Source organism: Mauremys mutica, chromosome 14, assembly GCF_020497125.1.
Source record: "Mauremys mutica isolate MM-2020 ecotype Southern chromosome 14, ASM2049712v1, whole genome shotgun sequence".
In the NCBI taxonomy this organism is placed as follows: Eukaryota; Metazoa; Chordata; order Testudines; family Geoemydidae; genus Mauremys; species Mauremys mutica.
The window spans coordinates 43,523,485-43,550,122 of NC_059085.1; the positions used below are offsets into that span (position 1 = coordinate 43,523,485).

The window sequence follows — 26,638 nt, forward strand, 5'->3', positions numbered from 1 at the left end:
TCTGGGCAGCTTTGCATTTGCAGGCTTCATGGAAGAGCCAATGGGCTGTATCTAACTCAGACACAGGGCTGAGGAGGCTGGGGCTGGAACATGGAGCTTTCACTTCCAGGTCTCCAGCTGGCACCATCCCTGCTTGTTACTAATCATATCAGTGAGCCTCTCTGGGGGGATAGGGTGGGACAGGGGTCTCTCTAGGTGTGGCCAGACTCCCCCCAGACTCAGCACTACACTTAGCGCAGGGGTTCTCAAACTGGGGGTCGGGACCTCTCAAGGGGTTGTGAGGTTATTACATGGAGGGTCACAAGCTGTCAGCCTTCACCCCAAACCCTGCTTCGCCTCCAGCATTTATAATGGTGTTAAATACATAAACAAGTGTTTTTAATCTATAAGGAGGGGTCACACTCAGAGGCTTGCTGTGGGAAAGGGGTCACCAGTACAAAAGTTTGAGAGCCACTGCCTTCGCGGGAGCCAAGTTTGGTAATACGCAGCAGGCTCACTAGGGGGTGCTACACGGTGATGGAAATCCTCCAAATGGCAGCAGTATGTGAAACGCACGGGCAGGCGGGGGGAAGGAAAGCATGATGTGATACCTGGCCCATTCCAGTGCTTGGCTACAGATGCCCCCTCCCATGTCATGTGCCCTCGCCCGGCGTCCTAGCGCTGAAGTCAATGTCTCTAGCTCTTCCTTGCCCTCCAGGCGGGCGGCACAGCGCCTGCGGGCTGCCCAAGACGCAATGGGCAGATGGGTAAGGCTGTGGGCCCGGCATCTAAACGACACCTTGTGCCCTTCTGGCTGGCCGCCTCCCCTGTGCGCGCCCTGGCATTGTTTGGGGGTAGAGATCGCAGTGCAGCTACACTGGATGTCTCAGCCTCCTCCCCTCCGGAGGCATCTCAGCATAACTGCCCTTTCCCAGCCCCAGCCTCAGCCTGTGCTCTGCTCTCCCGTTTCCTTGCAGATGGTGCAGTCGCTGGGATTTGCCATTTACCGGGCGCTGGACTGGGGGCTGGACGAGAGTGAGGAGCGAGAACTGAGCCCCCAGCTGGAGAAGCTGATCGACCTCATGGCCAACAGCGACTCTGACGACAGCGGCTGCAGCATGGCGGACGAGGGCTACGGGGGGCAGGATGAAGAGGAGGAGGCTGTGGAGGGGCTCCCACGAGCCGTGCGCACCTTCGGGCAGGCCATGAGGATGTGCGCCGCTCGCCTGACGGCCCCCCAGGAGGCACAGCAACATTACCAGGCTGTCTGCAGGGCCCTCTTTGTGGAGACGGTGGAGCTGAAGGCTTTTCTCACCAAGATCCGGGAAGCTAAGGAGGTGAGAGCCAGCCTTGTCCGCAGGAGCCTGGGGCGACCCGTCTTCCCCGAGAGCCAGAGCGTGTGGCAGTGATGCCCACACCCTGTGGTACTGCCATAGGGATCGGCTGGGAGGCTTCTTCACCACTTGCCTTGCCCTCTAAGCCACTGGTGCTGCACCCTGGCCCAGAGGGGGCAGCATCTCAGTGTTGGGTGAAGTCGCCCCTGAAGAAGCACTGCTCTTCGTGTTGCATTAAGGACCTGATTCCCCACCGCTTTGCTGCAGTGTTATGCCAGTGAGTGGAGTCACCCCGGTGTAAAAGTGGAGTAACACAGAGCTCCCTAGGCCCCCCGGTGTGTAAAGCACTGCAGATCTCAGGGCCCTGGTAGCTGGGCAGCTACTCCCTAAGGGAAATCCTTAGAAATCTGCACCAGGGTCTGGGGCATCCCTGGGATTTCCTTCTGGCTTTTGTTCTCCGGGGTGGCTGGTGAAAGCCAGCCATCTGATGCCAACAGACTAGACTGGCTTCTCCATTCCCACAATGGCTCCGGACTTTGCTCTCACCAGGTCACGCTCTCCTCAGTGATTCTGGTGCAGGGGCCGTACAGTACCTGGCCCATGGCCTCATGTTCTGCCTTTCCCAAGCCTTCTGTTGAAGAGGAGGGTGTGTTGGGAGCAGGAACCAGCCCCTACTAGTGATACAAACACTCAGTACGGCTTAGTTCCCTCTCCCCGGCTCACACAGCACTTTGCACAGGTTCATTGTGACCTCACCCCATGTGACTCACAACATCAGAGGCACGAGAGCAGGAGAAGACTTGTGAGATGCCAGGTCAGGGTTGTCCCTTCAGACTCTTCTCCAGGGCTTTGTCCAGCCCAGCATTGGGTGACTCTGTTGACGGGGTTCCCGTGGAAGGCGACTCCCCAGGCTGATACATCTCACCATGAGGGAGTGTCCCCCGATATTCCCCAAAATCTCCCTTTGTCTTATTTCATCCCCTGGCTCCTGATTTATACCCCAGTGCCACCTGAGACAGTCCTTCTCCCTGGGAGGGAGGTGTTCTGAGCCCCATTTGACAGCAGAGCCAGGATCCCAGTCCTCTGCCCTCTGCTCTGTCAGCCCACCCGTCCCCCTCCCCAGGCCTCTGTCCATGGTGTGCCAGGGCCCAGAGGAAGCGGCCTGCCCTGTGCATTTCGCCCTGGCGCTGCTTCCAGGGCAGAGCCAGGATCGAATTTATAAAAATGGGACACCGGGAGAAATCAGGAGGTAAGCCCCCCGAGACCCTTGATAGCTAGGCAGAGAGGTGGTTCACTGGCTTTCTGTGAGAGGTTTCCCTATATTCTGGTGTGGTGAAGGGTGCCCGAGTCCCCGAGCCCTAACACAGCGCTGCCATTCAACAGCTAATTTCAGCTCCTCTGTCTCGTTTTAAAAGGCCGTGTCCCACCCCAGCCCTGACGGATAGTTGCCCACGCAGCTCCCCCAGCCTGCAGCTTTCCAACCCAGGGCCCAGTGTGCTCAGTCAGGGATTCCCAGCGCAATACCTGCAGTCCCAGTGAGTATCTCAGGTCTGCCATCTGGTGGCCAGATACCGCAGAACACCAACGCTGTTCTATGGCCTGACTACTGCTGCAACAGTGTGCTTGCTGCTGTACGAGACACACACACGCCCACGGTCCCCGTCCCAGAGCTTTAGTGAGCAGCTGGTGGGGTGGGGGGCTAGCTCAGGGGTCCCTGAGTAGGAGAAGTGAAAGCAGCAATACAGGAATGGAGCTGTGTGCATCAGAGCACCCCGCTGACTGCTCCACTGCCAGACCCAGAGGGGCCAGACCCTCCATTCTCTGGGAAGGCCTGGATGGCGGGAGGAACCTCACTAGTTACGTGCAGGGCCGCCCAGAGGGGGGGGGCAAAGGGGGCAATTTGCCCCGGGCCCCGGGCTCCGCAGGGGCCCCCAAGAGAAGAGCGGAGGCTCCCGCCTCCGCCCCGCTCCTGGAGCCTCAGCGCATCAAGCGCCGAGACTCCGGCCGAGCCCCTGAGCCCCGCCCCGATCCGAGCCGCGTGGTGAGGGGGCGGGGCTGGGAGCTCCAACGGGGCCTGAGCCCCATCCCGATCCGAGCCGCGTGGTGAGGGGGCGGGGCTGGGAGCTCCAACGGCTCCGCTCGGCGTGGAGCTCCCAGCCCCGCCCCCTCACCCCGCGGCTCTGAGCGGGACGGAGCTCAGGCCCTGCCGGCGACGCGCTCGGTAAGAGGCCGGGGCCGGGGCCGGGGCCGGGGGGGAGAAGCGGCGGCCGGGGCCGGGCGGGCGGAGAAGCGGTGGCCGGGGCCAGGCGGCGGCGGCGGCGGCGGCGGCGGGGGGGGAGAAGCGGGACCCGGGGCCGGGCGCGGGGGGGAGAAGCGGGACCCGCCGCCGTCGAAGCGCAGCCCGGTCTTCGGCGGCGGGGGGCCCCTTCTGTTCCGGGACCCGCCGCCGAAGTGCCCCGAAGGCCCGCGGCGGGGACCCCCCCCGCCACCGGATTACTGCCGAAGACCGGGCGGCGGGTCCCGCTTCGGCGGTAATTCGGCGGCGGGGGGCTCCCGCCGCGGGTCTTCGGGGCACTTTGGCGGCGGGTCCCGGAACGGAAGGGCCCCCCGCCGCCGAAGACCCCGGGCCCCCGGAATCCTCTGGGCGGCCCTGGTTACGTGCAGGTCTGGGAGCGCAGGAGTCTGAATCTTTGGCTCTTCCCAGTGTACCGAGCTGCTCTAGCCTAAGATGATGATGATGATGATGATGACGGGGGTTGTGATAGAGCCCAGAGGCCCCGGTCAGGGCAGGGCCCCATTGTGCTGTGCACACAGTACAAGACTGTCCCTGCTCCGCAGAGTTTAGCATCTCACGCACCAGCAGACCCAACGGGGGGAAAAAGGGGGTCAATCCAGCAGCAGCAGGACCCCAGGTTGCAGAGCTGAGTTGTGTGCATCAGTCTCTGGCTTTGAGTCTGTTTGGTTTGCTTTTCTCTGCCTCTCCTCCCAGAGGTTGTAACGACCCCCTAGCACAGCCACTGTGCGTGGTGCTGTGTGAGACGCAGCCCCTGCCCCCCAAGAGCTTACAGGCAAACAGACCTGACAGGACATGCAGGGGAGCCTCCAGGACGCTCCCTGAGGCCCAGCATTTGCCTTTGCAGGGGAGTGAATCTGCTCTACAGCGTCACCATTCCCTATGTGACAGGCAGGGTGTTCAAGACCCCATTGGCATTGGAGGGTTTGGTGTCTTGTGGCACCTGCTCTGACACAAGTCAGGCAAACCTGCAGTCCCAGCCTCAAAGGGGTTAAAGATTAAGCTGCAGTTTCCTAGGATTGCCTTGAACTCCACCCTCATGGGTAATCACAAGGCAATAATCTGTTCCAGGAAGCGAGCTCATAAATTCAATGGCAAAGGCATGTGGTTAGGAATTGATGGGGTCAGCAGTGTTACCAAAGAGGCTGTTCACTTGCTCATTAAACTTATGAAACAGCTCAAGAAAAATGTCTCCACCTCCCCTTACTCATCCATCCCGTGTCTCCAGCAATGCCTGGGGCATGAGCTGTGGTGGGCTCCAGAAATGCCACGTAGGGAGCCTGATATCCTGCTGGGCATTGCCGTGCCTGGTGGCGGGGAGAATTGCTGAGATGCTGTGGGGCTGGGGGGGCCCAGGTCCTTCCAGCCGAGGGAAATGCACCTTCCATTATTTCAGCCCGGGTTAGAAAGTCTGCAGCATATTCCCAGGTGCAGCCCCGGGCAGTTGTCTGTGCACCAGCCAGAGTGCAGGGCTGGTCAGATGCCACATGGTGGAAGCAGATGATGCTTCAGCATCACGTGAGATGAGCCTGGGAAACACAAGCACAATTTGCCAGCAATGATAGGGTCTCAAGGTTTTCTCAGTGACGGCGAGGCTCTGATCTGTGGTGGGTTTATTAGCAATAAATTATAGTTCTCTTTCCTCCGCTGCCTGTCATTCCAAAGGATCCCAGCGCGTGTTCCAAATTATACACACAGGTCCAGTGAAATGCAGCCCCCTCTGGGGGGAAGCAGTAACCATCCATCCATCCCAACACTGTAGGGTGGTGACAAACCCTCCTCTCCCAGGAAGTGCCAAGGGACCTTTAACATCTGGATCAAATAGGCAGGGCCTCAGCTTGCCAAACATTAAACTGCATGGAAATGGAAGTGTCCAGAGCTTCTCCTGGGGCACACATTGCTGCTGGGGAAGACACAGGGGCTGTGCTCAGAGTCCATTCCAGGTGCTCCCAGAATCCAGGAGGGATGCGAATCCATCTCCCACCGTCCCCCACAGGTGCTGCCACATGGCTCAGTTGAGATGGGACAGTCCTAGGATGTATTTGGCGAGACCCACAAGCACAGACCGTGAAGATTCCCTTGGGGCCCAGCATGCTCCTGGCTAAGAACCTCCCCCCGGGCTCCAGTCAATGGCACCTGGACGGTCTTCCTGCCCAGATCTCTACCCTAAGCTGTGGTTAACAGGCCCCAGCTAGGGGAGTGGGTGGCTGGGGTCAGACCCAAGGCATGACCAGACTTGCTGCTGCTGCCGAGTAGCATCTTGGGGCAGGGACCATGCCTCCTTTGTGACTTGTACCTGGCCAGGCACATTCAGTGCCCAGTAGCCTATGGAAGCTGAGCCTTGTGGAGCTGTGATGGGACTCCGTGGCACCACAACCCCTAATGGGAGTGTAATTGTATCCAGGGGGAGGGACTGGCAGTTGGGGCAGATGGGGGCCGAGGATCTGGGCACTCTTTCTTCGTGTCCAGGGGTCCCTCTTTTTATGAGACCGCTTCAGCCAGGATTCTCCTAGGAGCATGTTGGGCTGGTGAGGTGCTGGAGACCCAGCATGGGGAACGTGACATGTCTGTGCTGCTGCAGATGCTGAGGAAGCTGAGGGAACAGGAGGAGGAGCTGGAGGAGAGGTCGACGGATGAGCTCGATAACCTGCGGAACACAGACTGGGTAAGTGGCGCAGGGTCGTCTCCCTGCGGGTGCTTTGATCAGCAGCTCTTGCCTTGCAGGAGACAGAGGTAGTGAGGGGCTGATGGAAACCTGTCCGGGTGTTCTTGTTTTGGCAGCCTAATGAACAGAAGCAGCACTTGGGGAGAAGGGCTGGGATCCCGTGGGCCCAGAGGTGTGGGAACCTGCAAACCCTGGTGGCTTAGACGTGTCACGGGAGACCCAGTCGTTCCTGGGACAGCAGGCACTGGGGTGCTGCAGAGACAACGTGCTCAGCCCTGCAGATTTATGTCACTCCTGGCCAACAAAGGGGATGCTGATGGGCCATTCCATCCAGCCTGGCATGATGGTGCGGGTGGGAGATCATCACGAAAATGGGGGAGCCTTTGGGGAGCTCCCCGAGTCCCACTGGGGACCCCTTCAAGGACTGGATACAGATCCCTGAGAGAGGCAGAACGATTGCTGCCATTGCGGTCACTGGAAGGAGTGCAGAGAGTGTAGGGAACACGGAGGGGAGTGTGGGAGTGGGGGGCACTGGGACAGGTCGTAGCTAGAGAACGGGACACTGACCCTGCTTCCCCAGCATCAGGGCCATGATCCAGAGCCCCCACCCCACCCCCCAGGGAGCAGGAGAGCTGGGAAGGGAACGGACACCTTTGCAGTACAGACACTGCCCTCTCACCTCAGCCTGCCCAGCCGGGAAAGCCACAATAGCCAGGCCATTGGCTTTGGCATGGACCAGGACGTGGGTGGTGAGGCCTAGTGGTCGGAGCAGCGGTGCTCAGAGCCAGTGTTAGGAATCAGGAGCCCAGTGAAGGGCTCAGGAATCAGGAGGGCCGGAACAGGCTGGAGCAAGGCAAACGCAGGAGAGATTGCAACTGCGGGCAAGTGCATTGAGCAGCCATTGGCCAAGTGCTACTGCTGGGCTTCGAAGCAGCCCTGGCAATGCTGCTTGGCCAGGCAGGCCATCTGGCCACTTTCGGCTGCCGTTGTCAGCTAATCCCAGGCCCGGCTGCAGGCCCTCGTTCCTGACAGGCGTCCGGGCATAGTCACATGCTCTAGACTGGAAGCCGCTTCCACCCCCATCGAAGTTAGAGATGGGAAGGGCACTGGGAGGTGACCCCGTCCATCTCCCTGCCAGTGCAGGACTGTTCCTCACACCAGGGCTAAGCATGCTGCCATCCTCCCGCCAGGTCAAGTCCCAGTGGTGGGGGGAGCGCACAGAGCCCCCGCTGGGCTCCGTTCACAGGGCTCATGTCCCATGGTTACCCAGGGCTCCCTTCCCCGATGAGGAAACCTGTGATGCCGCGGGGTCATCTCCTCGGTAAGGGGCAGTTGCCCATTGTGTCTGTTCCAGGCCCGGCTGTGGGTGCAGCTGATGCGGGAGCTACGTGACGGTGTGAAGCTGAAGAAAGTCCAGGAGAAGCAGTACAACCCCCTGCCCACCGAGTACCAGCTGACGCCCTTTGAAATGCTGATGCAGGACATCCGGGCACGCAACTACAAGCTTCGCAAAGTCATGGTGAGCCCAGCCTCGGCCAGGGGGTGACTGCCATGGAGTGCAAGGGTCGCTCACTCCTAGTGACCCACCATCTGCCTTTGGGCTGGAGCCCCCTCCACCTCCACCTCCTGGACCTGTTGATGCTGAAGGCCTAGCTCAGTGCAGGGCTCATGCTGCTGCTGGGACACCCCCAGGGTAATACCTGCCCCTCCACTTAGACCAACTCACCCTAATGCCTCTGCAGAGCCAAGAATCCTAGGACTGGAAGGGAGTTTGAGAGGTCTGTGATGGGTTCCCCCCAGGGTGCCACCCAAAACTGGGGTACCACTGAGCCCCCTGACCCACCAGCCTGGGCTCCCTCTCACATTCTACTGCTGTGACAAGCTGCAATGCCCTCCCGCCTGGACTTTCACCAGCATTCACACAGGTAGGGACACAGCCAGCTGCAGTTACATGCAGGCTCTCTAACCACCAGCCTCCCAGCCTGGGACCCAGAGCAGTACCACCCTGCCCTGGTCAAATCTGGCCAGTATATGGGTTTAATGCCCGGTCCGCCTCTCCCTCAATGTGAAGAGAAGAATGCACACTTGTGGCAACCAAGCCGAGATTTCCCCCAAGCACTCCAGTCAAAGCTCACTGGTTTAGATTAAAACAAAAACAAGTTTAACAACTACGAAAGATAGATTTTAAGTGATTATAAGTGATAGCAAACAGATCAAAGCAGATTACCTAGCAAATAAAAATGCAAACTAAGCTTAATATGCTAGCAAGATTGGACATGAATAGCAGATTCTCACCCTAAGAGATGATACCAGCAGGCTGCAGATCCTCAAGGGGCAGCTGCCCTTGCTTTGCAGCTTGGAATCCCCAAGTGTTTCATTCACAGGCTAGAAATGCCTTTAGCTTGGGTCCAGCACTTCCCCCAGTTCAGTGTTTGGTCCTCAGATGTTTCCAGGACTCTTCTTATGTGGGGAGTGAAGAACCCCAGTGATGTCACTCCCTGCCTTATATAGCTTTTTGCATATGGCGAGAACCCTTTGTTCCAAAGCTTGGTTCCTAGGCCGGTCTATGGAAAAATACTAACATCCCAAGATGGAGTCCAGCATCATGAGGCCTGGTCACATGTCCTTGTAAAGTCACAGCAGCCATTGCTCACAGGTGTCTGGAGTGTTCTCGGGACAGGGGCGGCTCTAGGTATTTTGCCGCCCCAAGCATGGCAGGCAGGCTGCCTTCGGCGGCTTGCCTGCGGGAGGTCCCGGGTCCCATGAATTCGGCGGCAGCCTGCGGGAGGTCTGCCGAAGCCGCGGGACCAGCGGACCCTCCGCAGGCATGCCAGCGAAGGCAACCTGCCTGCCGCCCTCGCGGTGACCGGCAGAGCGCCCCCTGTGGCTTGCCGCCTCAAGCATGTGCTTGGCGTGCTGGTGCCTGGAGCCGCCCCTGTCTCAGGAAGGCTCCCCAGGTGGGAGATAAGCTTCTCCTAAGGCCTATTGTTCTCCCTAATGACTCATTTCCCTGAATAGGCCCTTCCCAACCAGGTATACACCCTGTCTAGTGGGCCTTACCCAGCTGTAACTAGATTTGAAGTACAGATACATAGTCAGTATTTATAACTTCAGATAAAAATGACACATGCATACAAAGAGGATAATGATATTCAGCAAAGCATATCTTTTCCAATGACACCTCACATGACTTATCATGCATAAAATACATCATAATATGCTATAACCATATCATAACAGCCTATGAAGAATATGGGGTGCAGTGTCACAAGGTCATCTAGTCCAGTCCCCTGCACTGAGGCAGGACTAAGTATCTAGTCCAGTCCCCTGCACTGAGGCAGGACTAGACCATCCCTGACAGGTGTTTGTCCAACCTGCTCTTCAAAATCTCCAACCCTGGAGATTCCACATCCTCCCTAGGCAATTTATTCCAGTGCTTAACCACCCTGACAGTTAGGAAGTTTTTCCTAATGTCCAACCTAAACCTCCCTTGCTGCAATTTAAGTCCATTGCTGCTTGTCTTGTCCTCAGATGTTAAGAAGAACAATTTTTCTCCTTCTCCTTGTAACAACCTTTTTTGTACTTGAAAACTGTTACCATGTCCCCTCTCAGTCTTCTCTTCTCCAGACTAAACAAGCCCAGTTTTTTCAATCTTCCCTCACAGGTCGTGTTTTCTAGCCCTTTAATAATTTTTGTTGCTCTTCTCTGGACTTTCTCCCATTTGTCCACATCTTTCCTGAAATGTGGCACCCAGAACTGGACACAATACTCCAGCTGAGGCCTAATCAGCATAGAGTAAAGCAGAAGAATTACTTCTTGTGTCCTGCTAATACATCCCAGAACAATGTCTGCTTTTCTTACAACAGCGTTACTCATATTTAACTTGTGATCCCCTCTGGCCCCCAGATCCCTTTCCACAGCACTCCTTCCTAGGCAGTCATTTCCTGTTTTGTAGAGTCATAACTCTCCCTCCTCTCTCTGCCCATCCCTCTCCCACCAGGTGGATGGCGACATCCCCCCCAGGGTGAAGAAAGATGCCCATGAACGCATTCTGGATTTTATACGGTCACGGCCGCCACTGAAACAGGTAACGTCCGTGTGAACTCTGCAGTGCCTGGGCTGCAGGTTTCTGACTGACCAGGTGCTCAGGGGCACGTGAGAATCCTTGGAAACAGGTTCTAAATCGCTGCCTCAGTGAAAGAACCTCCCTACTGAAGGGAGAGGCTGTCGCACTGTCTGGATTTTCTAGTGTCAGGTGCATTGCTCCAGTGTCCCCTTGTTACCCGGGGTTATCAGAACCCCAACAGGCGGTGTAAGGAATAAATCAACAGGAACTCAGCGATTCTGTCGGACCAAGGAGAAATGCAGGTCAGCGTGCTTTTGTCTAACACTGCCGGTTATTAGATTTAAGCACACACAGATATAAGCAATAGGTTTAAAACATCCCAGATATTTACCTATATTCTGAGACGGTATTGAGTAATCAATGACAGATCAGTGCTGGCCATACGCTCCCAAATACCCTGTATTATCTGAACTTTTTATAACTAACTTCTACTAAACACATAATAGGGGTCTTTATAACCTAAGTCATCACTTTTCCTAACTTTCAATAAACTTTTACTATCAGAGGCATCTAGACTCAAGGCTGTCCAGCCACATATCTTTGTTTCACTCTCTGTTATTTACTTTTTCTTCCCTCCTCCCACACTGATTAGCAAAACTGCCAGTAGCTACGACCTTGCTTCTGAAAGCCTATCTCCACATTAATCCTTAACTAGGTGGTGGTCTAGCTCATTCATTCAGCGTGGCTGAGTGCACATAATATGGTTGCAATTAGCTTGATCACATTCTGGGGTATATACTCCCCTCAAATGCAGCGCAACGCCCGTGTCCCAGCACTGGAGACTGCTCTCCTCTCCGCTTGTCCTGGGAGCCCACTTCCAGGGGCACTTTCCCCTTTTCCTGACACTTGCCTAGTGAGGAGGAGCAGGTGTGAGGGCCCTGCCTGCTGCCGGCTGGAGCTGCGGAGAGAGGCTCAGCTGGGACCCTGCTGGCATGAGCTAGTGGCGCTCCTCCTTCACCTGGAGAGCCCTGGAGCCTCCCCCTAGAGTAACACTGTCCCCTCGCGGCTGGCTCCAGGGGCAGCAGGATCGGCTTTAGGACCGAGAATCCCAGCGCTCTCTGTGGGCCCCGTTGTGATCTCTGCTCCTGGGGGGACCAAGCCCATTACATGGGGCGATAGTGCAGTCATGGCTACTCCCCTGTCCAACATGAACAGGCAGCCTGGGGAGACAGCAGGTCTCAGGCCAACAGTGCTCTGCCTCCACAGGCCACACTGTCCTTGTAAAAACGGGAGTGGCAGCCATGTGAGCTCTGTAAGGGAAGTGAGGGGCTGCCCTGGGGCTCCTGGCAAGTTGTCCTTGGTTGGGTAAGTTTGGGCAGCCTAGGTTCACAGGTGCCCAGTGCAGCGTCTCTGTTCTAACTGGCCTGTCTCGTCTGCTCCTGCCCCTGCTGCAGGCGGCTGAGAGGCGGCTGCGCCCCATGCCCCAGAAGCAGAGAACGCTCCACGAGAAGATTCTGGAAGAAATCAAACAAGAAAGAAAACTTCGCCCAGTCGAGATGCGGCACCAGGGTCAGAAAGGTACCGTCCCAGCCCGCCCCAGCGGGGAGCCACGGAGCCGCATGGTGCCATCCAGCACCCCCGGCCTTGCCTCAGCATGTGGAACTTGTGGGGTCCCCGAAACGCTGGCTCATCTGTGAGAGTCCTGAGGGGGGATGCAGAGCGCTCTGCAAGCTGCCGGCTGTCAGGGAGCAGCTCCAGCCCTAACCCCCAGAGGGCGCTGTTGAAACATGACCCATTCCAGATGTTCTGTACAAAAACAAACACCAGGTTAACAGTGCCCAGCACTGGCTGCCAGCAGGATTTGAACCCAGGACATTCCCAGAGCTTTACTAGCCCCCTAGCCCGCTCATGCAGCGTGCACGGCTCCTCCCCCCCACTGCCCCGTGCAGCCTGCTCTGTGCTCGTGAGGAAATTCAGAGGCCACGACTGCCCCAATTTGTGGGGAAGGCATGACGGGCAGCTCTATCCCAAAGGTAAATTCCTTCCCGCTGCCTGCTGAGACGTAGCACCCCGGCCTCGTTCGCTGCATGAGTCCAGGGCTTGTGTGGGGTGCTAGCACCCATCAGCCCTGCCCCCCAGCCCCCATTCCTCCTGCACTGTGCTCTGTCCATGCAAAGAGGTTTCATACTCACTTCCCTCCCATATGGGCTCAGGGGGCAGTTTGAAACTGCAGCCCCCTCTAAGGTATCCCTAGAGCACAGGGAAGCCCACCCCTCTAGGTGGATGCCATCCCCCCATCCTCCTACCAGCCCTGCCCTGAGCACCTGTGTGAGTCTCTCCCCTCCCCTGCCTTGCAGGTTTTGGCTCCCTGCCCTGCATCCTTAATGCCTGCTCCAGCGACGTGAAGTCAACCTCCTGCATCAACCTCTCTGTACCCGACTCAAGCACCCCCGCCCAGCGCCTGCGGCCAAGGGTTCTGCTCAAGGCTCCGACGCTGGCCGAGATGGAGGAGATGAATATCTCCGAAGTAAGCGCTGGTTTTGTCTGTGGTCACTGGTGGGAGGGTGCTCAGGATTGCTGGTATCGGTGTCATCTTCTGGGGCAGCGAGGGGCTGGCTGGCAGGGAGACACAGCCCTTGACATGAGCGCAGCAGCATGGCAGAGGGGCTCTGGATCTGTGTCGCTTTGCTGGGCAGAGCTCACCTTCAAGCCTGCCGCGGGGCCCTTCTTGATGTCAGTGGCACGGCCCTGCCCCCAGTACAGTCAGGAGCTCTTCTGTTGGCTTTGGCGGGAGCAAGAGAGGGCTCTGCAAGACTGGCTGGGCCAGGGTCAGGAATTGTTTGGGGTAACGGGGGGCAGTCCCTGCCTGCCCCTGGCAGCCCAGAGGGCATGCCTGGCCCTAGCTCCCCCTGAGTGGGGCCGCAGTGGGTTCGTGCGGAGAGACCAAGGCAAGGAGAAGCCCCCCCCCACACACTAATAAATAGCATGTGGCCTTCTACTAGAGCTTCAGGCCAGCAGAAAGTTCCTGAGGCTTCACCACAGGGCCCTGGGTCAGCTCCCAAACTTAAAGTTCACAGACCCTCTTTGGGTAAGCTGAGGAAAAACCATCCCCCACTGCTACCTGCATGACTTCTGCTCAACGTCCTCTTCCTGTTTCTATGGCCCAGCTGTAGGGCGGGGCAGGGCCTCCTTCATTACCCCCCAGGCTGGCCCAGTTGCAGGCTTCTGCCTATCCCTCAAAGGGGTACTCCCTTCCCGAGGGTGATGCCTTTCACTTCCAGGTCACCAGTTCAAATCCCGCCCAGGACAATAGGGATTACAAGCTGTTGCTTTCTGCTGGTGCTGGTTGGTCTCTGGCCAGCCCACAAAAACAACTAGCAGAGCTGGCCTCATTAGCAGTGTCAGCCCAGAAGACCTCACGGTTGGCTGGACAGGAGCGGGTGTGGGAGCTTGCGCGGAGGCCGCACAGCTGGAACTCCAGTGCGACTTGCCAGCACTAAATTCTTTATTCAAAAAAATGAAGCAACGTCCTCAGGCTCCCAGCTGGGTGGGAGATCAGGCTCTCAGCCTCTCTGGGGCTTTTGTTGTGTTGCCTCCTTTCTTGGACTGACCGACCAGTAAAGGGTTTGTGTTGGCGTTGGCGTGACATAATAAAAATGGCAAAAAGTTCAAAATACAAAGTAGGGAGATAAAGGAGAGAGATCTAAGTCAAAACAGGAAAAGAATATCAGAAGGGCTTAGGTAGGCATCATATAGCTGGTCAGTAGCCTCGGCGTCAGCAGTGTGGGGGCTGGAAAGGGAGCTGCCATTCAGTAGGTGTGGGGTGTCCTCAACTGCATCACAGAGGCCTGTCCCTGAGTTCCCAGGTGTGGCCATTTATCGCACCCTCGCCACCCCCCTCTGAAACAGTGGAGCTTGTCCCAGAGGCAGCATGGCAGCCTGAAGCCAGGCACTCTCTCACCAGGCTGAGCGAGGAGGAAGGAGTTTCCTATAGAGGAGCAGCTTGTTCCCATTCCTCTATAGAAGTGGTCGGTAACGTGGCTCTGCTGATGAGATGGTGGCGAGGCGCTTCCATGTCTCTTTGACAAGTGCTGGGAGGTGGAATATGAGAGAGGGCTGGTAGCCACTTGCTACTATTGGTCTCATGGCTTGATTCAGTTGTATATTGTGGGTGGAGATTTTAACCAGACTGAAACCCAGAATTCTCCAACTGAGCAGCAGAGAGCTAGGTGGGAGCTTAGCGGTGTTTGAGAATGCAAGTTGAGCATGTAAGCTTATGTAGGAGGACATTTCTGCTCTTAATCTTCTGAGCTACCTTGGTGAGGTGATCCTGGTAGGTCGGTGTGTGGATTGTGCAAGGGTAGAGTTACTCCAAGATATACAGGCTTTGGATCATGTGTTAATCATTCTCCAGTCAAGAAAGTGTTGAGTTCTCATGACGTCTTGAGGTGATGGAGACCACACGGTCTTTGACATACTTAAGTCGCCTCTTCTTGCAATAGCCACTGACGGCTGTTGTCTGTTAGTTCAGTCTTTTTGTGGTATCTGTCTCTTGAAATTAGGCAGATGTCGTCTGCATATTTGAATTACCTTGAAATTGTTGCAGGCAGATAACCCATAAATACAATGGAAAAGGTTGGCGCAAGAACAGATAGATCCCTGAGGGAGTCCATTCTTCTGGGTCCGGTATGTGCTCAGTTACAAATGCTCCTACTAGGTCTGAAGCCGGTCTGGTCATCGCTCAGAGCATCCTTCTCCCAGAATTAGTTACTCCGGAAGTCTGTAAACGTGGCTCAGAAGTGATCTAGAACGGTAGCTAGCTGGAAGGGGTTTCCTGGCTTTGGTGGAGCTGTCACCCTAGCTTTCCACCATAGCTTAGGCATCCTGTCCAGTTGGATGACACAGGATATGAAAGCAGACAGCGATTTGATGCTCTTTTTACCAAGGTGTAGTAACATTTCTGGTGAGACCTTGTCAAGGCAACCTGCCTCCCTGTGGCTCTGTGCTCTCTGCGTCCTTGCGGTGGGCGTCCGTGGCAGTAACAGAGCGGGTGTCCGTGGCAGGAAGAGGGGCGCTCCATTTTCTGAGGCCTTTGTCTTTTTGCTCACTGTACCTAGGCAGGGCTATAAGGAAGCAGCTGATGGTGAGTGATGGGACAGCCCTGGTGATGGATGGGATCTGTGCAGTCGTCTCTCCAGTACCATTTTCCCAGGGGGTGGATCGCACCACCCAAGATGCCCTCTCCATGGGCTCTCTGGGCACTGTAAGGTGTTGACGCTGCCTCACAGTGGGTGCAGAGGGCATCAGCCAGGCTGGGTCAGGGAGCTGGCACTTCAGAAAGATGCCCGTTGGCAGCTGCAGGACAGGGGCACTTTTCCAGCAGGTCCCCGGCCCAGGGCCTGCGTGTTCATGTTGCTCTGTATGACTTTGCAGGAGGAGGAGTCTCCAAGCGCTGAGATGGGGAGGGAGCCTGGCTTAGGGCTCCCCCTGAAGCGTGATCGCTCCTTCTCTGAACAGGACCTGGCCCAGTTCCAGAGCGAGAGGGGCACCAGCCAGCCCGAGTCAGGGTATCTGGCACCACGGGAGTCTGAGCCAAGACCCCGCTCAGGTAGCATGAATACTGCACGGATCAGCATGGAAACCAAAGGCAAGTTCCTCCTACCTTCCCCTTCCTCCCCTCCCCAGCTGATACAGCCTCCCTGTCTACCCCCCAACCCCCCGGAACTGCACCTGCCTAGAGCAGCTGTCTCCGGAGGCACTGGGGATTGCACCTGCAAAGGGGGCACAGGTGCAATCCCAGTTCGGGCCGCCATTCCCCCTCCCCCAGTAATGGAAGGTGTGCCCCCCCCATAGGAGGCTTTGCAGCGGGGTGCCAGGCTCCATACAAAGTCCGGGTTTGGGGACCAGCCCTTGTTTATATTGGCTTGCCAGGAGCTGCCCAGTGCAGAACCCTTCAGTGGTGCTGGAACACTTCTTATAGTGGGGGAGCTGTGCCCCCCCTTGCCCCGTCCGTGCCCCTCGCTGCCCCCTAGAGCCAGGGCCAGGAGCAAGGCTGTGGCTCCAGGATGGGGGGATGCGGCAAGGGGACCGAGGCTGGGGCCACAACTGGGGATGTGTGGGGAGCCCCAGGTGCAAGGCCAGCAGCTGGGACCCTGGGCACGGAGCCGGCAGCTGGGACTCCGGGAGCGGGACCAGGAGCTGGGACCCTGGGCACGGAGCCGGCAGCTGGGACCCTGGGCACGGAGCTGGCAGCTGGGACCCCGGGAGCGGGGCCAGGAGTAGAGCCCCTGTAAATCCTGAACCCTTCGTTCCCACACCTGTGGAACCCTTTGCTGGTTAGCAAAGCCCAGAGTCTTCCGCCCTCTGTGGATGTTGTAGCACAGCACTGGGCCCCTGCAGGACATCCCAAAACCACCATCAGGTTCTCCCTGCCTCCCCTCCTCCCTAAGCTCTGCGCCGCTAGAGGACACCTCGTGGCCACGCAGCCTTTGGCTCTGGCCCTGCTCCGTGGCACTCCCCCATCCGGCTCTGTCCCAGCAAGACATGCAGTTGTTGGAGCTGATTCCCCACGCTGGCCACTGCCAGACCCTGTTCAGCCTCCTTCCCACCGGGCCCCTCTTGGTCCTGGTCCCGGGCCGGAGGGTCCCCAGCCTCCCGCTCGGCTGATGATCAGGGAGGAGCAGAGCTCAGCAGGACTGACTCTGGCTGCCTGCATTATTCTCCTCCAGGTTCGTTCCCAGCCAGTTACCACCAGATCCCAGCTAGCGCTGGTCCGCTCACGTCCGACCGCGGCTCCCTCGGGGCTGTGGAGGAGAGGCCAGAGGGCGGCTCCAGCTCCACCCCTGACAGCAGCTCCAAGCATCTGTGGCTGGTAAGTGTCCGATTTGCATGCGTCCAAGCTGCGCTAGAGCCCTGAGCCATGCTGACCAAGTCCCCCAGTATGTCAGCGAGACGCCCGTTCACAGCCAGAAAACTGCCGACTGCTGATTCCATAACGGTCGCTCGCCCTGGGGGGGCAGCCAGGCCACACCCCCGTGGCACCGGGTTGCCGTAGGGGCTCATGGGCTAGGGGCTCAGGCTGCTGCTGGTGGAGGGGCACCTGGGAGTGGAAGAGGATGGTCAGGCTGCTGGGGCCAGGGGCAGATCTCCCTGAAATGAATTGGACAATGTTGGTCAGTTTGCACTGAGCTCTGGCCTGGCGCGGCTTAGTCTCCACTAGCAAGATTCTTGAAGGAGGGTGAAGCTCGGAGCTGAACGGCAGGGGGCTGCGGGTCGGGATTGAGGGGCATCAGCAGAGCTGTGGGTGGGGCAAGCCAGGGCTGGAGTAGTGGGGGCTGCGGGTTGGGATTGAGGGGCATCAGCAGAGCTGTGGGTGGGGCAAGCCAGGGCTGGAGTAGTGGGGGCTGCGGGTTGGGATTGAGGGGCATCAGCAGAGCTGTGGGTGGGGCAAGCCAGGGCTGGAGTAGTGGGGGCTGCGGGTCGGGATTGAGGGGCATCGTAAGAGCTGTGGGTGGGGCAAGCCAGGGCTGGAGTAGTGGGGGCTGCGGGTCGGGATTGAGGGGCAGCAGCAGAGCTGTGGGTGGGGCAAGCCAGGGCTGGAGTAGTGGGGGCTGCGGGTCGGGACTGAGGGGCAGCAGCAAAGCTGTGGGTGGGGCAAGCCAGGGCTGGAGTAGTGGGGGCTGCGGGTCGGGACTGAGGGGCAGCAGTGAGCTGGAGGGAGGGGAAGGCTAGGACAGAATGACCAGGGTGCTGTAGGTCACTGAGTTCTGGGGTGGGGGTGGGGGGAGGGGGAGGAGATGCTGCAGAACAGGACTGAGCCCAGGCTGGGGGACCTGATCCCCACAGTCACTGTAGCAGAGTAAATGATACAAGTAAAGGGCACCAAGTTTGGGTTCCCCCCGTCCAAACCCAGCCATGGCTCTGGGGCCCTCATGCAGCCAGGTACAAATGCAGGGGAGTCGTGGGGGGCAGGGCCTGGGAGCTCGTCCCTGCTGCTGTCCCGTCAGTCTCCGTTCCATGCCTGCGTGAGCAGCTGCATCTCCCTCTTGCCATCTCCTCCGGGGTCCTTGTGGGCGCCTGGGCCACGGACACATCCTGGGTCAGTTCGCTCCCCGCCAAAGTGCCGCCCGTGCGCTCTCTGTGCAGGAAAGGGGCTCGGCTCAGGCTGTGGCTGGGCAGTGGCCAGCCGGGCCCTGGGACTGCGGGACTGCGCCCCGCTTAGTGCCTCCCCCGCTCCGTACACAGGAGTTCAGCCACCCCGTGGAGAGCCTGGCCCTGACCGTGGAGGAGATGATGGACGTGCGCAGGGTGCTGGTAAAGGCCGAGATGGAGAAATTCCTCCAGAGCAAGGAACTCTACAACAGCCTGAAGAAGGGGAAGGTGAGGGCTGGGGATGGGCTGGCACCATGGCCTCCCTGGGAGCGACTGCCTGGGGTCTAGGGCGGGAGCGTGTGCGGAAAGGGCCCGCAGACAGTCCCTGGGCTGTAGGGATCCTACCCCACAGACCGTGACCGTTTACCTCGGCCCTTCTCCACCTACAGATCTGCTGCTGCTGCAGAACAAAGTTCCCTTTGTTCTCTTGGCCCCCAGCCTGTCTCTTCTGCAAGAGGTGAGCGAACGGTCCCCTGCTTGGGGGGCGGGTGCATGGGGGGCAGGGGAATGAGGTTCTGTGCTGACCCCTGGGATTCTCTCTCTGCTTTTAGATCCGTCTGCGCCTCCTGCAGCCTCAAGGTAAGAGACGCGTCAGGAATCAGCCCCAAGAGAACCATCCGCATTGTGCCCATTGTCTGGGGCCTCCTGCCACTTAACTCCGTGGGCGCCCGCACCTTGGACACTGTCTTCCCCCCTCTCCCCTCCCCCAAAGTCGCAGTGATCTCGGAGTGCCGTGTGCCGGTGGGATGGTGATGGGGCGGGCCCTGGAAGCCCCGCAGTGGGCATGTGATGTACCCACTGTGCCGAGAGGTGCAGTGCTGAGCTGGCTGTGGGCTGGCAGCAGACGGGCAGCACGGTAGCATTTCTGGGGCCCTGCTTAGCTAACTCCTGGCCACCGTGGTCACCCCACCAGGTAGGACACTGGCCATAGCGCTGTGGGAAGGGTCAGGGGGGTGATTCTTTGTGGCCTCCCTGGGGTGCTGGACCGACGGGTGCTGCACCCCCTGGCTTGAAGCGGTTTCCATCATCCACGGGGCTTCGTTTTGTTCAGTGGCTCTCAGCACCCCCTGTACAAACTGTTACAACGCCCCTGCATTGAACTGACTTGTAAGTGGGGACAGTAACCTTCAGGCCGGCGCTCCCCACCTCTGCTGCAGGAAGTGGCCTGGTCAGAAATGACGCGAAGACAGGGGACCCTCCGTGGGGGGAGCTGGGGCCCGTGGGAAAGTGACGCTGTGCTTGTTGTGAGCTCAGTGCCGGGGAGCTGTGCTAAGCACGTTGCGGTCCCTCCTTGGGCACAAGCTGGCACAGAACGTGGCCAATCCCTGCGTAAGTCACCCAGCGTAGGTGAGCCCTGATCTCAGCCAGTAAATCCTCTGCGGGGGACACAGGACTTGGGCTTCAAGCTGGCTCGCTTTTGTGGCTACCTCTGGCCTGGGGAACTTGCCCTTTTCCCCGGGTCACTTAGCCGCGTCAGGCACAGGAAAGGACATACGTGGTGGTGCAGCTTTGCTGGACGGCCGGTGGCCATGGCAGCAGCTCAGAAAGTCCCCAGGCGCCCACCTGACACTGACCTCTGCTGCGTCTCCTGCAGATTAAGATGCCTTCGAAGAAGCTTGCTCATATTCCCGTCTACGCCCTGGGCTTCGAGAACCTCCCCAGATCTCTGAATGCCAAAGCTCTGCTGCTGAGGAAGAGAGACGCCTTCAAGTAAGTTCCCCCCAGTGCTTCCTGCCGCCCCATCCCGGCTCCGCAGCGAGGCCCCCGTCCCGTACAGGGGGTGCGTGGCCTCTCCAGCACGGCCTTCCCGCTGCTGGCACCTGGCCCCGGGCTCTGGAGCCACCGGACAAGGGGCCAGATATCAGGAGAGACAGAGGCAGGGTGACCTAGAGGCCTGAGGCTGCATTGGCTGAAGCCATGGGGGATGTGAGGAATGCAGGATCAGGCCCCTGGGTGATGTAAGTGTCTGTGCTAGCAGCACCCAGTGCTAAAGCCGTGGTGCATTCGCTGCTGGCGGCAGGGTGGGGTGGGGGACAGGACGGACTGGGACAAAGCCAACCGTTAGTCTTTCCCCTGATGGGCACCGCAGGCCGTAGAGAGCCGGGCATCCCTCTCCAGATCCCACGGACATCTGAAAATGGCCCTTTGGCAGAGGTGGGGTGTCTTGGGCTGGCCCTTCTCCAGCCAAACCCAGCTCTTTGTTTCCTGGCGGTTCCTGTGCAGAGCGTTGCGGTGGTTGCAGAGCTCCATGCACCCTGGGCAGGGCACGAGACAAACCAGAGTGGGGAGCACCATCGTCACCTCTCCTCCCTGGGCTAGTGTCTTCTCTGCTGTGCAGCTGTCCCCTACCATCTCCCTGACCCCTCCTTGGGTAGGCTTCCTCTCTGACTTCGACACCTGGCTCCCCTCTGCCTTCCCTCACAGCCCCCGGGCCCTCCTTGGCAACTTCGCCCCCCACCAGTAAATCCCTGAGCACCCCCGACTCTCACCTCCTAGTGTGACCTTCCGCCCTGGCTTGGCTGCTGCCCGCCCTGGGCTCGCCAGGTGCTGTTCCCTCTCATCTCTCAGGAGCTGAGCTCCCTCCTCACCCCCTGCAGTGTCACTCACTGTCTCCAACCCACCCTTCCATGATCTCCAACCTGTCAAGGCCCACCACTGTTCAGGCTCCTCCCCCAAAATCAGACATGCTCTGGTCTCCTCCCTTGTCAAACCCACCCACCTCCCCATCCCCTCCAGGCTCAGTGATCCTGCTGGCTACAGCCATTGTCTTCAGTCTCTCCTCTAGCTCCTTCCTGGACCCTCTAGTCCAACTGCAGCTTCTCCACTCCACCAAACCCACTCCCACCAACATCTCCAGCCACCAACTCCTGGCTAAGTCCAAGGGCTGTATTCCATGCCACACTTCCGAGACCTTCAGGATGCTTTACGCTCCTGTGTGCCGTGATGTGCTCCCTGAGCTTTCATGGCTCCGGGCCCTCCTGGTTTTCATCCTACCTCTGTGGCTGTTCCTGTGCGGTCTGATTTGATGGATCCATCTCCAGCTTCCCTTGCATGTTACTCCTGGGGGAGTTCTGCGCCACTGCGCATATGCAGAATATATGTCCCCCGCAAATTGCTCTGCTTCCCTGCAGAAAAATGACTTTGTGACGGGGAAGCAAGGGGAAACCACAAGAGCGGTCATGTGACCCCCCCAGCAGTTTGTTTTGGGTGCCCAGGGCAGCCAGCAGAGGTAAATCACAGTGGGGTAGGAAGCGGGACTGGGGAAAATCCTGCTCCCTACCCTGTGCCAGGCTCAGCTGCTAGTCCTGGCTGGGCTGGGGACGACTTCTTCCCCTGCACGGCATCCAGGGCTGGTTCAGACCCACCCCCAGATTTCTCCCCCAGCTGCAGGAAACTCTGCAAACTCTTTCCTCCCTCCCCCACTTCCTGCAGCCATCACTCCTCAGCTGCAGGGGGAGGGATCCCTGTACAGGGAGCTGCTCCCCCATCTGCCCAACCCCTGTGCATCCAGACCCCCTCATGCCCAGACTCTCCCGCCAATCCTCCCTCCCCTCCCGCATTCAGAATCCCCCTGATGAGCCCCACCCCCCTGTACCTGGACCACCCCGCAGAGCCACCTGCACCCCCACCCCACTGAACCCCAGTCAGCTGCACCTGGATCCACATCCCACTGAGCCCCACTCCCCCAGCATCTGGACCCCCCCATGAGTCCGCTACACCCAGACCCCTTCTGCTGAGCCCCAACCACCTTCACCTGGACCCCCTTGCAGATTCCCATTACTGTTGCACCCAGAATCACCAACAAGCCCCTGTACATCCAGATCCCCCACTGAGCCGCCCACACCCAGATTGCCCCACACAGAACCCTCTCAACCCACATCTGGATCCCCCCCACACTGAACCCCTCCACACTTGGATCCTGCCTTCCTGAGCCTGCCTGTCCACACGTGGTGCACCTGGCACAGAGGGGCAGAGCCCTGGGGGGTTTCTGAGGCAGACCCGGTCCTTGCGCTGTGTCAGGGCTGGGTGCAGCAGCATCGCTGCGGCCTGGGGAGGAGCTGCACAGTGATCTCCCACCTCTGTGTAGCCAGTGGCCTGTGCTCTCCACTGCTAGGCTGGAGCCTCCACACTTATTTGACAAATCAAATTTGCAGAATTTTAAAATATTGTGTGCAGAATTTGTAATTTGTTGGCGCAGGATTTGTTGGCGCAGGATTTGTTGGCGCAGGATTTGTTGGCGCAGAATGCCCTCAGGAGCAGCATGTGGCCCCAGAGTTCTGTCCTCCCCTCCCGCCCCTTTCTCTCTCCGTGGCTGATCTCTGGCAAGGCTATGAGGGGGCGTCGTCCCCAGCACTGGAGAATGCAAATCACAGGCTTGACAGTCCCCTGGGCTGGGGGGGCTCTGGGTCCTTGCACAGAGCAGGGAGGTATTTCCAAGTGGACGGCTGCTTCTCATGGTTGTGTCTTGCAGCTCTCTGCACTGGCGGAGGGTGGAAGAGGAGTTCCCCCACATCTATGCCCACGGCTCCATCTTGAAGGACATCTGCAGTGACTGCACCAGCTTCGTGACCGATGTCATCAGCTCAAGCCGGAAGAGCATGGCCATCCTGAACGCCACGCCGCGCAAGGGCAGGAAGACGCAATCCCTCTTCATCCAGCCCACCCACATTGCCAAAGCCCAGTGAAGGACTCCACTGCCGCCCTCCAGGCCTGGCCCTGGTAGCTTCACAGGCACCAGGAGCCAGGCTCACAAGCAACTCCGCAGTGTTAGCACCTTTGCAGAAATTGGCTCTCCAAGGAGCTGGGACTCTCTGGGCATCACCTCCCACCCCCACCAACATTCGTGCGCAAGAACCAAACCAAGATGGCTTCCAGATGACCCTGCTGCCTAAAAATTGCCACCATCCTTCCCTGGCGTGCTGCAAACACCGCTGCTTACCCCCAGCCTGACCGCTCGTGCCGCTCTTCGACCTCCATTGCGATGCCCTGCTAGTGGAGGTGTGTGTATGTACGTAGATCATCTCTATACAGCTCTATATTTATAGCCATCAGTGACCAGCGAGATGGCACGTCAGCCAGCGGGACTCTCAGGCTGCGGCGCGTGTCTGAGGCCACGTGTTGCACAGCAGGGAGCTCGGGGTCTCCCCATGGGAGAGCAGAAGGGCCCAGTCCCTTGCTCTGGCTGAGGATGGGCAGGGCCCAGGATGTGACTCAGAGCCCAGCTTCTCTCAGATCTGTCGGAGCAGGTCCTGGCGTGTTTCATTCCTTCCCCCCTGGGCAGCTGGTCCTGCCCGGTTCCTCAGGGCCCCGGAGCAGGCTGGGGCGATCTGTCCGGAACGTGTTGGAGGAGGAACTGTTCAGACTCTTCTGTTTACATTGCTTCTGACTCGCCTGGAAGGAACGGAGTCCTAGCGCTGGGCTGAGGCTCCTGGGCCAGTGTGTGCTGCTGGCTAGCACAGGGCAACGTGCTGGTTCTGCCATGTGGCCAGAGCCCTGCCATTGGGATCAGGGACGCAGGCTGTAGATGCCCTCCTCAGCCCGCCCAGCCCGGCACCTTTCCCCTCCAGCTCATCCCGTGGTGTCAACGGCTGCCTGGGCTGGGGGCCCCCGGTGGGGCTTAGTTCCCACGGAAAGCATAATGGGCTGGCTAGAAGCACTGGCTGGGTCTTAGGCCCTGTGTTTGAATCCAGGGCATGGTGCTTGTGATGGCCCGAGGCCTGTCCTGGGAGCCAGAGTGGGGGCTGAGCCTTGTGAGGGTGGCCAAACGCCCCCTTTTGCTGGTATGACTGTCTACACTGGGGCCTTAGCCAGCCTAGCGAGGTCAGGTGGGAGAGTGACTTTTCACACTCCTAACCAACACAGCTGCCGCAAAACTTAGCACTGTAGATCAGGCCTCAGACCGGCAACTGGCTCGTGCTCATAAATCAAGTAAATAATTGCCAGTGGATCTCTGCATACAGCACGAAGCGACTGAGCTTTGGCAAACCAGGCCTGGATGGGAGCTGGCAGCATTTGGGGAAGGTTCATCCTCCCTGGGAAACTGCACAGTGTGTGACAGGGGAAGCAAGGGGGAACGCTCCTGCAGACTCCACGACCTAGCAGCCCCTCTCCACGCTGAAGATACCATCCTGGCAGAAACCCGTGGTGCTCCGCTGCCCATGGGCGCTGCTTTCTGAGGTTAGCCTGGGTTGGCGCCAGCCCGCTCGCTTCTCCCTGTTTTGACTCGGCCACATTTTGCTGACACATAACAATGACAATGCCTTATCATCCTGCCCACTGTCTGCAATAACTCATCCTCCTGCCCGTGTCAGCGTTGACAGGCATGTGCGAATGAGGGTGACCCCGCCCACGTGTCCTGTCCATGGCTGAGCCATCGGCCAATGTTTTGTACACAGCCCATCCTGTACAGATGAAATGTACATTGTAAATAACGTGCACCTGGACTGGCATGGTTGCTCTTGTACATATGATTGCTCCCATACTAATAAATCCCTATTTTGAGCTGCAGTGGCTGTTTCATAATGCTTTGTTGGCACATACTGATTCCTGGGCTGGGTAAGTGGGGAAGCTGGCGGGGTAGCTATGGGTGGAGGGAGGCCAACCCAAACACTGCTGTAGCTTACTCCTGGGGGAATTTTTGCGCCTCTGTGCGTGCGCAGACTTAATATTCCCCGCAGATTTCTTTGCTTTCGTGCAGAAAAATGACTTTCTATCAGGGAAACAAAGGGAAGCTGCAAGAGCAGTCACGCACCAGTCCCTAGCAGAGCAGATACATCGTTTCAGGCACCCGGAGCAGCCAGCGGAGAGGTAAATCACCAGGGGGCTGGGGACACCCCAGCCAGTGGCTCCTACCTTGAGCTGGGATCAGCTGCTACTCCTGGCTGGGCTGGAGGCAGGAAAGGACAGGACTTCCTCTTCCCTGCAAGCAGTGTCTGGAGTTATCAGACCACCCCCAGAAACCTCCCCCAGCTGCAGGAAGCTCAACATCCTCCTCTGCTTCCTTCCTCCATCGTGCCTCAGCTGGGGGGGAGGGGTCACTATATGGGGAGCTGCTCCCCATCCACCCAGCTCCTGTGCATCCGGAACTCCCCTACCCGGACACCGCTGCCAAGCCTCACCCCACCCCACTGAACCTCAACCCCTGCATCTGGAGCCCTCCTGCACCCAGACCCCCTGCCTCCAGACCCCCACCCCTGCCTCCAGACCGCCCCACACTGAGCTCCATACACTCAAACCCCCACCCTGACGCCCCACCCCCCGCACCACCCTGAGCCCCCAGACCGCTCTGCTGAGCCCCAACCACCTTCACCTGGAAGCCCCTGCAGAGTCCAATTGCTGCTGCACCTGGAACCCCCAACCCCAACGAGCCTCTGTGCATCCAGATCCCCCCCCACCTAGACCCCCCACTTAGCTGCCTGCACCCAGATTGTCCCACTCAGAATTCTCTCATCACACACCTGGATCCCCCCCACACTGAGCCCCTTCACACTTGGATCCTGCCTGGTTGAGCTGCCTGCCCCAGGATGTTTCTGAGGCAAGCCCAGGCCTTGTGCTGTGTCAGGGTCGGGTGCAGCCTCAGCGCTGAGTCTGTGTCCTGGGTGTGGGGGGCTGCAGGGTGATCTTCCACCTTCCACAAGTCACTGGCCTGTGCGCCCCATTGCCATGCTGGAGCCTCTGCATTTGTTTATTGACAAATAAAACTTGCCGAATTTTAAAATATTGTGCGCAGAATTTGGAATGTTTTGGCGCAGAATGTCCTCAGGAGTAGTAGCTGCACCGAGCTACCGAGAGCGATGAAATGGGGACGGGGGACTTGTGAGGAAAGGACCCTGCAGTTGGCATCCAGGGCAGCAAGCTTCGGGCCAGCCCGCGCTCGGCTTGTATTGAGAAGAGGAAGGCAAGCGCTTTCCCCCACCCCTGCACCTTGTCCCTAAATTCTTATTCGTGTCTCAGACGTATTCAGGTGTCTGTGTTGGAGTGCCAGCCAGACGCCCTGTGGCCCCGTTGTGCTGGCTCTACACACACACGTCGAGTGACACAGCCCTGCCCCATGGAACTCCCAATCGAAGAAAGGTCTCAGTCCACACTCAGCCAGAAGAGAGCTGCACTTGTTTATGCTACGGCTGAGTTTGGTGCCTTGTACGGGAGCC

The 26,638-nt window shown here is 58.6% G+C and overlaps 1 protein-coding gene across 7 annotated transcripts in view; it reads left to right on the forward strand.

Annotated features, from left to right (window-relative positions):
• The window catches only part of SPIRE2 (spire type actin nucleation factor 2), a 59,221-nt gene extending 33,524 nt beyond the window's left edge, over positions 1–25,697 (forward strand). For 6 of the 7 annotated variants that reach the window (XM_044987249.1, XM_044987252.1, XM_044987251.1 and 3 more), the window contains 13 exons: positions 957–1,316; positions 6,188–6,271; positions 7,626–7,790; positions 10,272–10,358; positions 11,792–11,915; positions 12,695–12,864; positions 15,771–15,984; positions 17,066–17,208; positions 18,582–18,716; positions 18,878–18,945; positions 19,040–19,067; positions 20,083–20,198; positions 22,960–25,697. In XM_044987249.1, coding sequence (XP_044843184.1) covers positions 957–1,316; positions 6,188–6,271; positions 7,626–7,790; positions 10,272–10,358; positions 11,792–11,915; positions 12,695–12,864; positions 15,771–15,984; positions 17,066–17,208; positions 18,582–18,716; positions 18,878–18,945; positions 19,040–19,067; positions 20,083–20,198; positions 22,960–23,173 — 1,908 coding nt within the window. In that variant the 3' untranslated portion in view covers positions 23,174–25,697. The remainder of the gene's footprint in view (positions 1–956; positions 1,317–6,187; positions 6,272–7,625; positions 7,791–10,271; positions 10,359–11,791; positions 11,916–12,694; positions 12,865–15,770; positions 15,985–17,065; positions 17,209–18,581; positions 18,717–18,877; positions 18,946–19,039; positions 19,068–20,082; positions 20,199–22,959) is intronic. The other variant, XM_044987248.1, reaches the window with a different exon arrangement.
• The last annotated feature ends 941 nt before the right edge of the window (positions 25,698–26,638 follow it).